We start from the raw sequence: 12,465 nt of genomic DNA, 5'->3' as shown, positions 1-12,465 counted from the left end.
ACAGTGACTACACTTCAAAAAGTACTTCATTAGACTGTAAAGCGCTTTGGGACGTCCAGTGGCCGTGAAAGGCGCTATATAAATGCAAGTCTTTATTTCTTTTAAAATTGGACAGCGAGCCACAGGCAATCCCTCCATGCAAAATGATGAAGCAGTTTGGGCAAGAACATTTTTTATTAAAAAAAACTGCTGCCAAGCAAAGCAAAGGAACTCGCAATAGCGTGCTTAATGTTTCAGCACTACTTTCAAAATGTTGGCAGTGCCTCAGCAAACTGTGGAGAAAAATGAGGGATTCCACATCAAATTAAAATATTAAAAATATTGCTGAGCTGATGTGTGAACCCACCACTTGACTAGATGCTGTCCCAACACAACCAGTGTCAATCAATGGTACTATAGCAAAATACTGCAGATGCTGGAAATCCGAAATGACAACAGAAAATGCTGGAAAAACTCAGCAGGCCAGACAGCATCCGTGGAGAGAGAAACAGAGTCAACGTTTCAGGTCAAAACCCTTTGTCAAGACTGGAAAAAAGCAGTGTCAATCAATGGTTGGGCGCCTCTTACCAGGACCGGAAGTGACACGTGACACCGCTACAACGTACCGACGCAGCCACATCCGCTCTATGGTAATTAGTGCGTGAGGCGCGAGCCGGAAACGTTGAACGGCAGCGTGGCCGCGGCGCGCTACCGGTCGCTCATGTTCGTACGGCGCCTCGCAAGCTTTATCGGGCGGCAAGGTAAGCCGGCCTGTGAGATTTACTGCGCCTTCATAACATTTGTTGAGGTGAAATGAAGGATCATCATTATTTAGAGAGAGAGAGAAAAAAATAAGACGGTGCCCTCGTCCAGCCACCGCCAGCCCGACCGGCTTGGCGATGTGCCCCTGAAGTTGGATTGTTGGGCGGGCGCAGCGAGCGACTCTAACCCTCTTCCTATTGGTTGGTTAACGCGTCAATCATCGAGTTGGTGGGCGGCGATCCGCTCAGTTGTAGGGGCGCGCATGCGCGCGAGAAATCGTAGTAAATGAGCCAAGTGGCTCCGGTCTGAGATCTACACCCCCACCTCCTTCCACACGAATGCACCATCTCTGCAGTCATCATTTTATCTAAGTTCACTTAACCGCATAAACTTGGGGCAAATTTTTTTTAAAGTAATTGGCAAAAGAAATATATTTATGCAGAGAGTTATTACGATCTGGAATGCACTGCCTGAAAGGGTGGTGGGAACAGATTCAAAAGTAACTTTTTCAAATTGGGAATTGGATATAGACTTAAAAAAATGCAAGGCTATGGGGAAAGAGCAGGGCAGTTCTTAGGGGCTAATTGGATAGCTCTTTCAACTTTGCAGGATAATAATCAATAGGGAAGATGTACGAAAAAGATTAGCATTACTGAAAGTTGGTAAGTCACCTGGTCCAGATGGAATGCTTCCTAGGTTGCTGAAAGAAGCAAAGGTACAAACAGCAGAGGCATTGGTCACAATCTTTCAATCCTCATTGGATACAAGAGTAGTGCCAGAGGACTGGAGAGTTGCTAATGTTATACCATTATTTGAGAAAGGGGCGAAGGATAAACCAGGAAACTACAGGCCAGTCAGCCTATCAGTGGTGGGGAAGTTATTGGAAGCCATTATCGGACAAAATGAGAGATTGTGTAGAATGAGCCTATACTCTCTGGAGTTTAGAAGAATGAGAGGTCATCTCATTGAAACACACAAGATTCTGAAGGGGATTGACAGGGTAAATGCTGAGAGGTTGTTTCCCATGGCTGGAGTGTCTAGAACTAGGGAGCATAGTCTCAGGATAAGGGGTCGGCCATTTAAGACTGAGATGAGGAGGAATTTCTTCACTCAGAGGGCTGCGAATCTTTGGAATTCCCTACCCCAGAGGGCTGTGAATGCTGAGTCTGAGTATATTCAAGGCTGAGAGAGATTGATTTTTGGACTCTAGGGGAATCAAGGGATATGGAGATTAGGAAAGTGAAGTGGAGTTGAGGTTGACGATCAGCCATGATCTTATTGAATGGCGGAGCAGGCTCGAGGGGCCGTATGGCCTACTCCTCCTATTTCTTATGTTCTTAAAATAAACTTGCATTTGGAAAGGTATGGGTTAATCGAGGAGAGCCAGCATGGATTTGTTAAAGGTAAATTGTGTCTGACTAACTTAATTGAATTATTTGATGAGGTAACAAAGAAGGTTGATCAAGGTAGTGCAGTAGATGTATATATGGACTTTCAGAAGGCATTTGGCAAAGTGCCACACAAGAAACTTATTAAGAAGATGTAAGCTCATGGAATTAAGGGGAAAGTGGCGGTATGGATAAAAAATTGGCTCAGTGACCGGAAGCAAAGGGTGGTGGTGGATGGATGTTTTTAAGTCTGGGAGTTGGTTTGCAGTACTGTTCCCCAAGGTCAGTTTTGGGTCCATTACTCTTTACAATTTTTATAAACGACCTAGACTTGGGTGTAGGGAGCAGCACTATCAAGTTTGCAGACGATACGAAACTTGGAAAAGTTGTAGATAGTGATGAGGATAGTGATAGGCTTCAGGCTGACATAGACAGGATGGTGAAATGGGCAGAAGCATGGAAAATGGAGTTCAATGTGGAGCAGTATGAAGTGATGCACTTTGGGAGGACTAATATGGAAAGAGTACACTACAAATGGCATGTTTTCAAAAAGTGTAGATGAGCCATACACACACATCCTTTGGCAGGGCAAGTTGATGAGGTGGTCAAAAAAGCATATGGGTTACTTGGTTTTATAAATAGAGAGATAGAATATAAAAGCAGAGATCATGCTAGTAGTTTATAAATCACTGCTCAGGCCTCAGCTGGAGTATTGCGGACAATTCTGGGCCCCACTCTTCAGGAAAGATGTCAAGGCTTTAGGAAGGGTACAGAGGAGGTTTACCGGGATGTTGCCAGGGATGAGGGACTTCAGTTATGAGGAGAGGTTGGAAAAGTTAGGACTGTTCTCCTTGTAACAGAGATGGTTAAGAGGTGACCTAATGGAAGTTTTCAAGATGATGAGAGGTTTTGATGGAGTAAATAGGAAAAAAAAATTTCCTCTGGCAAGTGGGTCAATGACTAGAGGTCATAGATTCCAAATCATTGGAAAAAGATCTAGCGGAGCGATGAGAAATAGTTCAGAGTTGTCGGGATCTGGAACTGCCTGAAAAGGTGGTGGAAGCTGATTCCATAAATAAATAATTTTAAAACCGAGTTGGACAGGTACTTGAAGATGAGGAACTTACAGGGTTCTGGATAAAAAGGGGCGTGCTTGCTGATTGGAAGCTGCAATTGGCTTCTCTCCCTAGTTGTCTCTTCACGTTAGTACCTCTATTGAAACTTTTAGCTTGAACGCACTTCTCTTGGCGCCATGCTGAAAAGGGGTAAAAGCCATCTTTTGTAAATGAAAGCAGGCCAAGATTTGTGCTCAAGCAGTTGTCTCCTGTTTTGACATTCCTAGCATGCAATTGAAGGGTTTCCATAATCCCACATGCAGGATCTAGGAACGTTGGGGGGGGGGGGGGGTGGAGGGTGTGGAAGAGAAGCTGCTGGGATACAGGGAGGACTCTGACCTGCACTGACTTATTGCGCTGCACGTTGGAGAAGACGTCAGCTGGTTGCATCTCTGCCATTTCCCCTTGCATGAGGCGCAAGGAGTTGGTCATGAGCCAATCTGGTGTGTCGCATTCGATTTGGAAGATTTGTATAGGCCGTTCCACCACATCTGAAGGAAAATATCTGTCAGACATTGGATGATAGTGTGCTGAGGCTTAGGATGGAAGTGATATTCCGTAGAGGTCAGATATGTGAACAAATATATGATGTATCCAGGGTTCGATGCCTATCTTAATTGAGTTGTAGAGGCAGGTTATTGTTGAAGCTCTGTGCCTCCATTGGCTCATGGTATATTGGGTGTGTCCATGAGGATGGTTGCAGAGCACTCGCATTTTATGGTAAGCTGTGCTACTCATTGTAACATTGAGGAAGAGTTTCTGGTACCTGCTATTTGCAGATTGAGGACCCAAACCAGTGCTTGTTTAAGGTCTAATGAGCCACTAGAGGCTACCTATTAAAGCCCCAGTCTGGGACATGCCCACAATCTAAGTTGACCAGTTATGCGGGAGTGCTGTGTTGTCAGAAGTACTGTCTTTCAGATGAGATGTTACACCAACTCTGCCTGTTGAGGTGGCTGTAAAAGATCCCATGTCAGGGCCACAGTTTGGAGTGTTTTGTGCAGTTCTTGTAGGAAGGTTGGATGTTGAGGGGGGAGACCAAAACTAGGGGATGAAAATATGATGATCACTAATAAATCCAACAATAAATTCAGGAGAAACCTCTTTACCCAGAGAGTGGTTAGAATGTGGAACTTGTTACTACAAGGAGTAGTTGAGGCGAATAGCAAAGGTGCATTTAAGGGGAAGCTAGATAAACACTTGCGGAAGAAAGGAATAGAAAGATATGCTAAATAACAACAGAAAATGCTGGAAAAACTCAGTAGGCCAGGCAACATCCGTGGAGAGAGAAATAGAGTCAGCGTTTCAGGTCGAAACCCTTCGTCAGAACTGAGAAAACACAGGAAATGAAACAGATTAAAAGGCCAGTTTGGGGGCTGGGAAATGGGGATGAGAGAACAAAAGAAAAGTGAAGAGACATTAAGAGGTATTCAAAACCAGACGAGATGGTGATAGGACTAGTGGAGAGACAAAAGGCGGCTCTAGATGAAGTGTGAAATGCGCTGGCAGAATCAGAGACAGCTGCCATGTGGGAGAGAAAAAAAGGGGGAAGGGCCAAAACAAAGGTGTGGATAAAAAATATATGTAAAAATGTAATAGGGGCCGAGGTTATGATCTGAAATTGTTGGAACTCGATATTGAGTCCGGAAGGCTGTAAAGTGCCTAATCGGAAGATGAGGTGCTGTTCCTCGAGCTTACGCTGGAGAAAGATATGCTGATGGGGTTAGATGAAGAGGGGTGGGAGGAGGCTCGTGTGGAGCATAACTGGTGGCATAGACCAGTTGGGCTGAATGGCCTGTTTCTGTGCTGTAAATTCTAAGTGCTGTGTATAGATGGAACATCTAGTGGTAACAGCTATTACTTTAGATAATGGAGTTGGCTGCAGGATTGAATTTTACAGATCCTGTGGGATGAATTGCTCATATTTTAATGTTGACCTGGATGTTCAAGTCAATTACTGCTGTGATACAATCCGTGAGCATTTTGGGGGATTGTGACCAATATAATCTGTTGCTTGTTTTCTTGCTGTTTAGTGATGATCCAAATAAAACTGATACTGCCTTGCGCTGAATTTTACCCCGCTTTCTTGGGTTCTCCGTTTTTTTAACTTTAAAAAAAAAACTGGGTTTTTAAATGGACAATTAAAAACTGACGTTGAAGATCCTTATTTATAAATTGATGCCCAATTTAAGGTCACGTGAACTTTTTGTATTTTCCAGGACTTTTAAAATGATGCACCAGTGAGAGTGTCTGTCTCTTGCATCTATCTGCCCGTGTCTTAGCAGCTTCTTATCCATGTTTTGCACTTGTGCAGGATGTACAGAGATCCGCCCAGCTGAAGGTAGACATAAGCTCACCAGTGAGGTGATCAGTTCTGTTTGTAGTTACTTTAGCACATCTTGCTTTAGTGTGGTACAGAGCCCAAAATGGGGAAAGTGCTTTCAGCACCACTTTTCCCCAACCCTTCCAACAACTTCTCTGCAATAGCACTATTATTTTAATGACTCTGCACCACTGAATCACATCACGTGGCATGGACTGGGCACTATCATATTAGCAAGTGAAGCGTCCAGCGTACTAACTGGATCAGGCAACTTTCTTAGTCCTGCGCAGGAACCACGTGATGTGCATATTTTTGTATTTGCTTGGTAACGCCTAAACTTGTGGGTGCATCATTAGCTTGTTACACTCATTGATGGGAATCCTGAGCCTTCGACTATTAGCCCAGCATTTATAGTCGGCAGATCATTGGAGTTAGTTGTAAAGGAAATGATTCACGTGCATTTCATGAAGAACTGGTCATGAGTAATAAATTTGTTCCAATTCTTTGGGACGAAAACTTAATTGGGGTGGCTGATGATAATCTGCATATTGCAATATATCTTTACTTTCTCCGGTCGCCCGTTTAAAACAGATGAGGAATTTCCTCTGAGGGTTGTGAATCTTTGGAATTCTCTAGCCCAGGGAGTTGTGGAGGTCTGTCGGTGTGGAGGTCTGTCGGTCGGTCTGCTATACACTCAAAAGTTATAGAGCGTACCTGCACATATGTTATACCAAAAGAAAGCTTATGATTAGGGGAGTGTCATAGACATTTTTACTTTTTGGTCAGACAAAAATTGTTCGGACAGTATACAAAAAACGTTCAAAAACCTGATGGTTGACCAATCCTACGGGGGAATCCGCTCATTAGCGTTGATTGAATTGATGGTTGACCAATCCTACGGGGTGAGCGGGGCCTAATCCTTCAAACTGGCGTTTTACAAAAAAGCCTTGGCAACGCCGCCACCCCCCCCCCGGCTAGTTGAATATATTTAAGGTGGAGACAGACAGATTTTTGAACTATAGAGGAGTCGAGGGTTATGGGGAGCGGGCAGGAAAGTGGAGTTGAGGCCAAGATCAGATCAGCCATGAAAGACGTGAAAGAAAGACTTGCATTTATATAGTGCCTTTTACGACCACCGGATGTCTCAAAGTGCTTTACAGTCATTGAAGTACTTTTGAAGTGGAGTCACTGTTGTAATATGGGAAAGCGGCAGCCAATTTGCACACAGCAAATGACCAGATAATCTGTTTGTGATGTTGGTTGAGGGATAAATATTGGCCAGGACACCGGGGAGAACTCCCCATCTCCTCTTCGAAATAGTGCCGTGGGATCTTTTACGTCCACCTGAGAGAGCAGATGGGGCCTCGGTTTAACGGCACCTCCAACAGTGCAGCACTGCACTGGAGTGTGAGCCTAGCTTTAGGTGCTCAAGTCCCTGGAGTGGGACTTGAACCCACAACCTTTTGGCTCAGAGGCGAGTGTGCTACCAACTGAGCCACAGCTGACACCATGATACTGAATGGCGGAGCAGGCTCGAGGGTCTGAATGGCCTTACTCCTGCTCCTATTTCTTATGTTCTTATATTTCTGAAGGCATTGAATCCTTGGCTCACTTTTTTTCTCCTGATGTGCTTCACAGTTGTGGAGGGTAGCCTGAAAAATGTCAGACTTTGACCTACAACAACAACAACTTGCATTTATATAGTAGCTTTAACATAGTAAAACGTCCCAAGGTGCTTCACAGGAGTGTTATCAAACAAAATTTGACACCGAGCCACATAAGGAGATATTAGGGCAGGTAACCAAAAGCTTGGTCAAAGAGGTAAGGTTTTAAGGAGCGTCTTAAAGGAGTAGACAGACGGAGAGGGTTAGGGAGGGAATTCCAGAGCTTAGGGCCTAGGCAGCTGAAAGCACGGCCGCCAATGGTGGAGCGATTATAAGATCGGACCTAATCTAATGACTTCTTAAGAAAGAACGAACTTGCATTAATATCATGCCTTTCATGCTCTTGGGACATTTCAAAAATGTTTCACAGCCAATGGAATACTTTGCAAGTCTACTCACACTTTCAATGTAGGCAAACACAGCAGCTAATTTGTGCCCAGTAAGGACCCACAAACAGCAATTGGATAAATGACCAGATAATTTGTTTGAGTGGTATTAGTTGAGGGATAAATATTGGCCAGGACAATGGGGGAACTTCCCTGCGCTTTGAATATACATCCACCTCAGAGGGCCGCAAGGCCTCGGCTTAATGTCTCTCAGCACCTCCGACAGTGCAGCACTCCCTCAGTATTGCACTGGGATGTCAGCCTAGATTTTGTGCTCGAGTACCTGGAGTGGGGCTTGAATGCATGGCCTTCTGACTCTGAGGCGAGGGTGTTACCCACTGAGCCAAGGCCGATGCCAAGTCAGATATACAGTTCAGTCTTTGGCTGGCTATCTTAAAACTGGTTCCAAAGTCAAGGGACTCGATTTTAAAAATGTAGATTGCAACTGCGTGGGCACATACACTGTCTGTGTCTTGTAGGTGAAAATCACTGGGGCTTCAAACTTCCCTTGTTTCACTTTCAATCTGATATCTGCAGTGCTATCGTTACACAATTTATATGTTATAGGATGGAAAATAGTAGCATCTCCTCACGGTGAAACAGTGCAGATACAAGCAGCATTTCTTCACCGTACAGCAGCATGTGCTTAGGAACTCTCAACAGAGAATTTCGTTTGTGAATAAATGTTAAAAAATATTCAAGCCAGATCTATATCTGGATGCACGAGCTTCAGATTTGTCAGGAGCACATTGCTATCAATTTGTACTGTAGATTAATTGCATTAGAGGCGCAAGTTAAATGAAATTTGCTTGAGTTAGGATATGTTTATTGCAGAGGTGGCTTCCTGTTGAACAGAGCGCAGTGATAGTTGTGTGGAGTTTGATAATTATCGAGTTATCAGAAACATAGAAACATAGAAACATAGAGATAGGAACAGGAGTAGGCCATTCGGCCCTTCGAGCCTGCTCCGCCATTCAGTGAGATCATGGCTGATCTTCGTCTGAGATCATAGCTGATCTTACCAGTTCAGTACCCCGTCCCCGCCTTTTCTCCGTAACCCTTAATCCCCTTAGCCTTCAGAAATATATCCAATTCTCTCTTGAAAATATTTATTGAATTAGCCTTCACAGCCCTCTGTGGCAGGGAATTCCACAGGCTCACCACTCTTTGAGTGAAGAAATTCTTCCTCATCTCTGTTTTAAATGATTTGCCCGCTATTTTTAGACTGTGGCCCCTGGTTCTGTGCTCCCCGGCCATTGGAAACATTCTCTCTGAATTCAGCCTGTCCAGGCCTGCCATAATTTTATATGTTTCGATGAGATCCCCTCTCAATCTTCTAAACTCCAGTGAGTACAAGCCCAAACTATTTAATCTCTCTTCGTAGGTCATTCCCGCCATTCCAGGTATCAGCCTGGTGAATCGCCGTTGCACTCTTTCCATGGCAAGAACATCCTTCCGCAGATGGGGCGACCAAAACTGTACACAATACTCCAGATGCGGTCTCACCAGCACCTTGTACAGCTGTAGTAAGGTATCCCTATTCCTATACTCGAACCCCCTTGATATGAAGGCCAACATACCATTTGCCTCCTTAATCGCCTGTTGCACCTGCATGCTCTCCTTCAGTGACTGGTGCACAAGAACACCCAGGTCCCTCTGCACTTCCCCATCTCCCAATCTATTGCCATTTAGATAATAATCTACCCTCCTGTTTTTACCCCCAAAGTGGATAACCTCGCATTTATCCACATTATAGTGCATCTGCCACGTATCCGCCCATTCCCCCAACCTGTCCAAATCGCACTGTAGCCTCCTGACATCCTCATCAGAGCCCACCCCTCCTCCTAGTTTAGTGTCGTCAGCGAATTTGGAAATATTGCATCCAATTCCCTGATCCAGATCATTTATATATATTGTGAACAGCTGGGGTCCCAGGACAGATCCTTGCGGCACCCCGCTGGTCACTGCCTGCCACTCCGAAAACGAGCCGTTTATTCCAACTCTCTGTTTTCTATCCGCCAGCCAGTTCTCTATCCACGTTAATACTTTGCCCCCAATCCCATGAGCCTTAATTTTGCATGATAATCTTTTGTGTGGAACCTTATCGAAGGCTTTCTGGAAGTCAAGGTACACCACATCCACTGGCTCTCCCCCATCTATTTTACCAGTTACTTCCTCAAAAAATTCCAGCAGATTAGTCAAACACGATTTACCCTTTGTAAATCCATGTTGACTCTGTCCGATCCTTTCCCCATTTGTCAAGTGCTCCGCTATTTTATCCTTAATAATGGACTCTAGCATTTTGCCCACAACCGATGTAAGGCTTACTGGTCTATAATTCCCTGCTTTCTCTCTACCCCCCTTTTTAAATATTGGGGTAACATTAGCTACCCTCCAATCCACGGGTACTGTTCCCGAGTCAATGGAGTTCCGGAAGATGATCCTTAGAGCATCTGCTATCTCCAGGGCCACCTCCTTAAGTACCCTAGGATGTAGTTTATCAGGCCCCGGGGATTTGTCGGCCTTCGGTCCCCTCAACTTACCCAACACCATATCCCTAGAGATACTAAATTTCTGTCAGCTCCTCCCTCTCATTAGTCCCTATGTTTGCCGATATTCCTGGGAGGTTATTTGTGTCCTCCTTTGTGAATACAGAACCAAAGTATGAGTTTAATTGGTCTGCCATTTCCTTATTCTCCATTATATATTCTCCCGAATTGGACTGCAAGGGACCGACTTGGGATTTTACCAGTCTTTTCCTCCTGATATACCGATAAAAGCTTTTGCAGTCTGTCTTTATGTTTGCTGCAAGTTTACTTTCGTATTCTGTTTTCCCCTTCCTGATTAATCCCTTTGTCCTCTTTTGCTGTATCCTGTACTGCCCCCAATCTTCCGGTCTGGTGCTTTTTTTTGCCAGTTGATATGCCCTTTTTTTTAATTTTATGCTGTCCCTAATTTCCCTCGTTATCCACGGTTGAGTCACCTTTTTAGGTTTATTTTTATGCCAAACCGGTATAAACATGTTCTGGAATTCTTCCATTCTATCTTTGAATGCTTGCCATTGTCTATCCACTGTCAATCCCCCCAGAAACACCACCCAATCAATCTTACCCAATTCCCGTCTCATACCCTCGTAATTCCCTTTATTTAAGTTCTGGACCTTAGTCTCTGATTCAATTTCCTCACTCTCCATCTCGACTGAGAGCTCGATCATATTATGATCGCTCTGACCCAAGGGGCCTCGTACAAGAAGATTGCTGATAAGTCCCTTCTCATTGCACAATACCCAGTCTAAAATGGCCTGATCTCGAGTCGGCTCCTCGACATATTGGTCCAGATAACCGTCCCGAAAACATTCCAGGAATTCCTCCTCCTCAGAATTTTTACTAATTTGGGTAGTCCAATCAATATGTAAATTAAAGTCACCCATGATGACAGCTGTGCTCTTATCACACGCTTCTCTAATTTCCCTTTTTATGCCTTCCCTCACCTCCATATTACTATTTGGAGGCCTATATATCACACCCACTAACGTTTTCCTCCCCTTGCTATTTCTCATTTCTACCCATACAGATTCCGTTTCATCCGAGTTAATATCCTTCCTTTCCATTGCATTAATCCCCTCCTTTACCAGCAATGCTACCCCACCTCCCCTACCTTTTTGCCGATCCTTCCTAAATATTGTATATCCCTGGATGTTAAGTTCCCAGCCTTGCCCACCCTGCAGCCACGTTTCTGTAATCCCAATCAAATCATACTTGTTTACCTCTATTTCCACAACTAATTCATCCACCTTGTTCCTAATGCTTCTAGCATTAAGATACAAAGCCTTCAGGCTTGCTTTTTTCACACTCTCATTATGAATTAGTTTGGCCCTTTGTGTTTCTCTCCTTTGCTTATTGCTTCTCACCTTTCTACCATCTATTTCTGACTTCATATGACTTCCCTCTTTTCCACTACCTAGGTTCCCATCCCCCTGCCAAATTAGTTTAAATCCTCCCGAACCGCCCTAGAAAATATTACCCCGAGGACATCGGCTCCCTCACAGTTCAGGTGTAGACCGTCCCCTTGGTACAGGTCACTCCTCCCCAAGAACTGGTTCCAATGCCTCAAGAATTTAAATCCCTCTCCCTTGCACCACTGCTCAAGCCACGTATTTAGCTTATCTATCTTACTCTCTCTAAACTTATTAGCTTGTGGCACTGGTAGCAATCCAGAGATTACTACCTTTGAGGTCCTACTTTTCAATTTAGCTCCTAACTCCCTAAATTCAGCTTGTAGGACCTCCTCCCTCTTTTTACCTACATCGTTGGTACCTACATGTACCACGACAACTGGCTGATCCCCCTCCCCCTTCAGAATGCTCTGCACCCGCTCCGAGACATCCTTGACCCTTGCACCAGGGAGGCAACATACCATCTTGGAGTCTCGGTCTCGGCCACAGAAACTCCTATCTATCCCCCTTACAATTGAATCCCCTATCACTATAGCCCTATCCCTCTTTTTCCCGCCCTTCTGTGCAGCAGAGCCAGTCATGGTGCCCTGAACCTGGCTGCTGGTGCCTTCCCCTGATAAGTCATCTCCCCCAACAGTACCCAAAACGGTAAACCTGTTTTGGAGGGAGATGACCGCAGGTGACTCCTGCACTACCTTCCTGCCTTTACCCTGCCTTTTGGTCACCCATTTACTGTCTGAGCTAGCCTTTACCTGCGGTGTGACCAACTCACTGAATGTGCTATCCACAACATCCTCAGCATCGCGTATGCTCCAGAGTGAGTCCATTCGCAGCTCCAGCGCCGCCATGCGGTCCGCTAGGAGCTGCAGCTGGACACACTTCCTGCACACATA

General features: G+C 44.8%; 1 protein-coding gene across 4 annotated transcripts in view; it reads left to right on the top strand.

Annotated features, from left to right (window-relative positions):
* Nucleotides 1-638: 638 nt before the first annotated feature.
* Nucleotides 639-12,465, top strand: part of LOC147116959 (guanylate kinase-like) — a 72,460-nt gene continuing 60,633 nt past the window's right edge. The window contains exons 1-2 of one of the 4 annotated variants that reach the window (XM_085987454.1): nt 639-740; nt 5,464-5,585. In XM_085987454.1, the coding sequence (XP_085843580.1) occupies nt 5,540-5,585 (46 nt within the window). In that variant the 5' untranslated portion in view covers nt 639-740; nt 5,464-5,539. Of the gene's footprint in view, nt 741-5,463; nt 5,586-9,005; nt 9,149-12,465 lie in introns of those variants that run through there. The other 3 variants (XM_085987456.1, XM_085987455.1, XM_085987458.1) reach the window with 3 other exon arrangements.

This window comes from Somniosus microcephalus, chromosome 5 (genome assembly GCF_052327205.1).
Source record: "Somniosus microcephalus isolate GS21.2 chromosome 5, FLI_Smic_1.0, whole genome shotgun sequence".
Lineage (NCBI taxonomy): Eukaryota > Metazoa > Chordata > Chondrichthyes > Squaliformes > Somniosidae > Somniosus > Somniosus microcephalus.
Note: the sequence above shows the minus strand (reverse complement) of the source record. Positions and strands in the feature narration are given on the sequence as shown.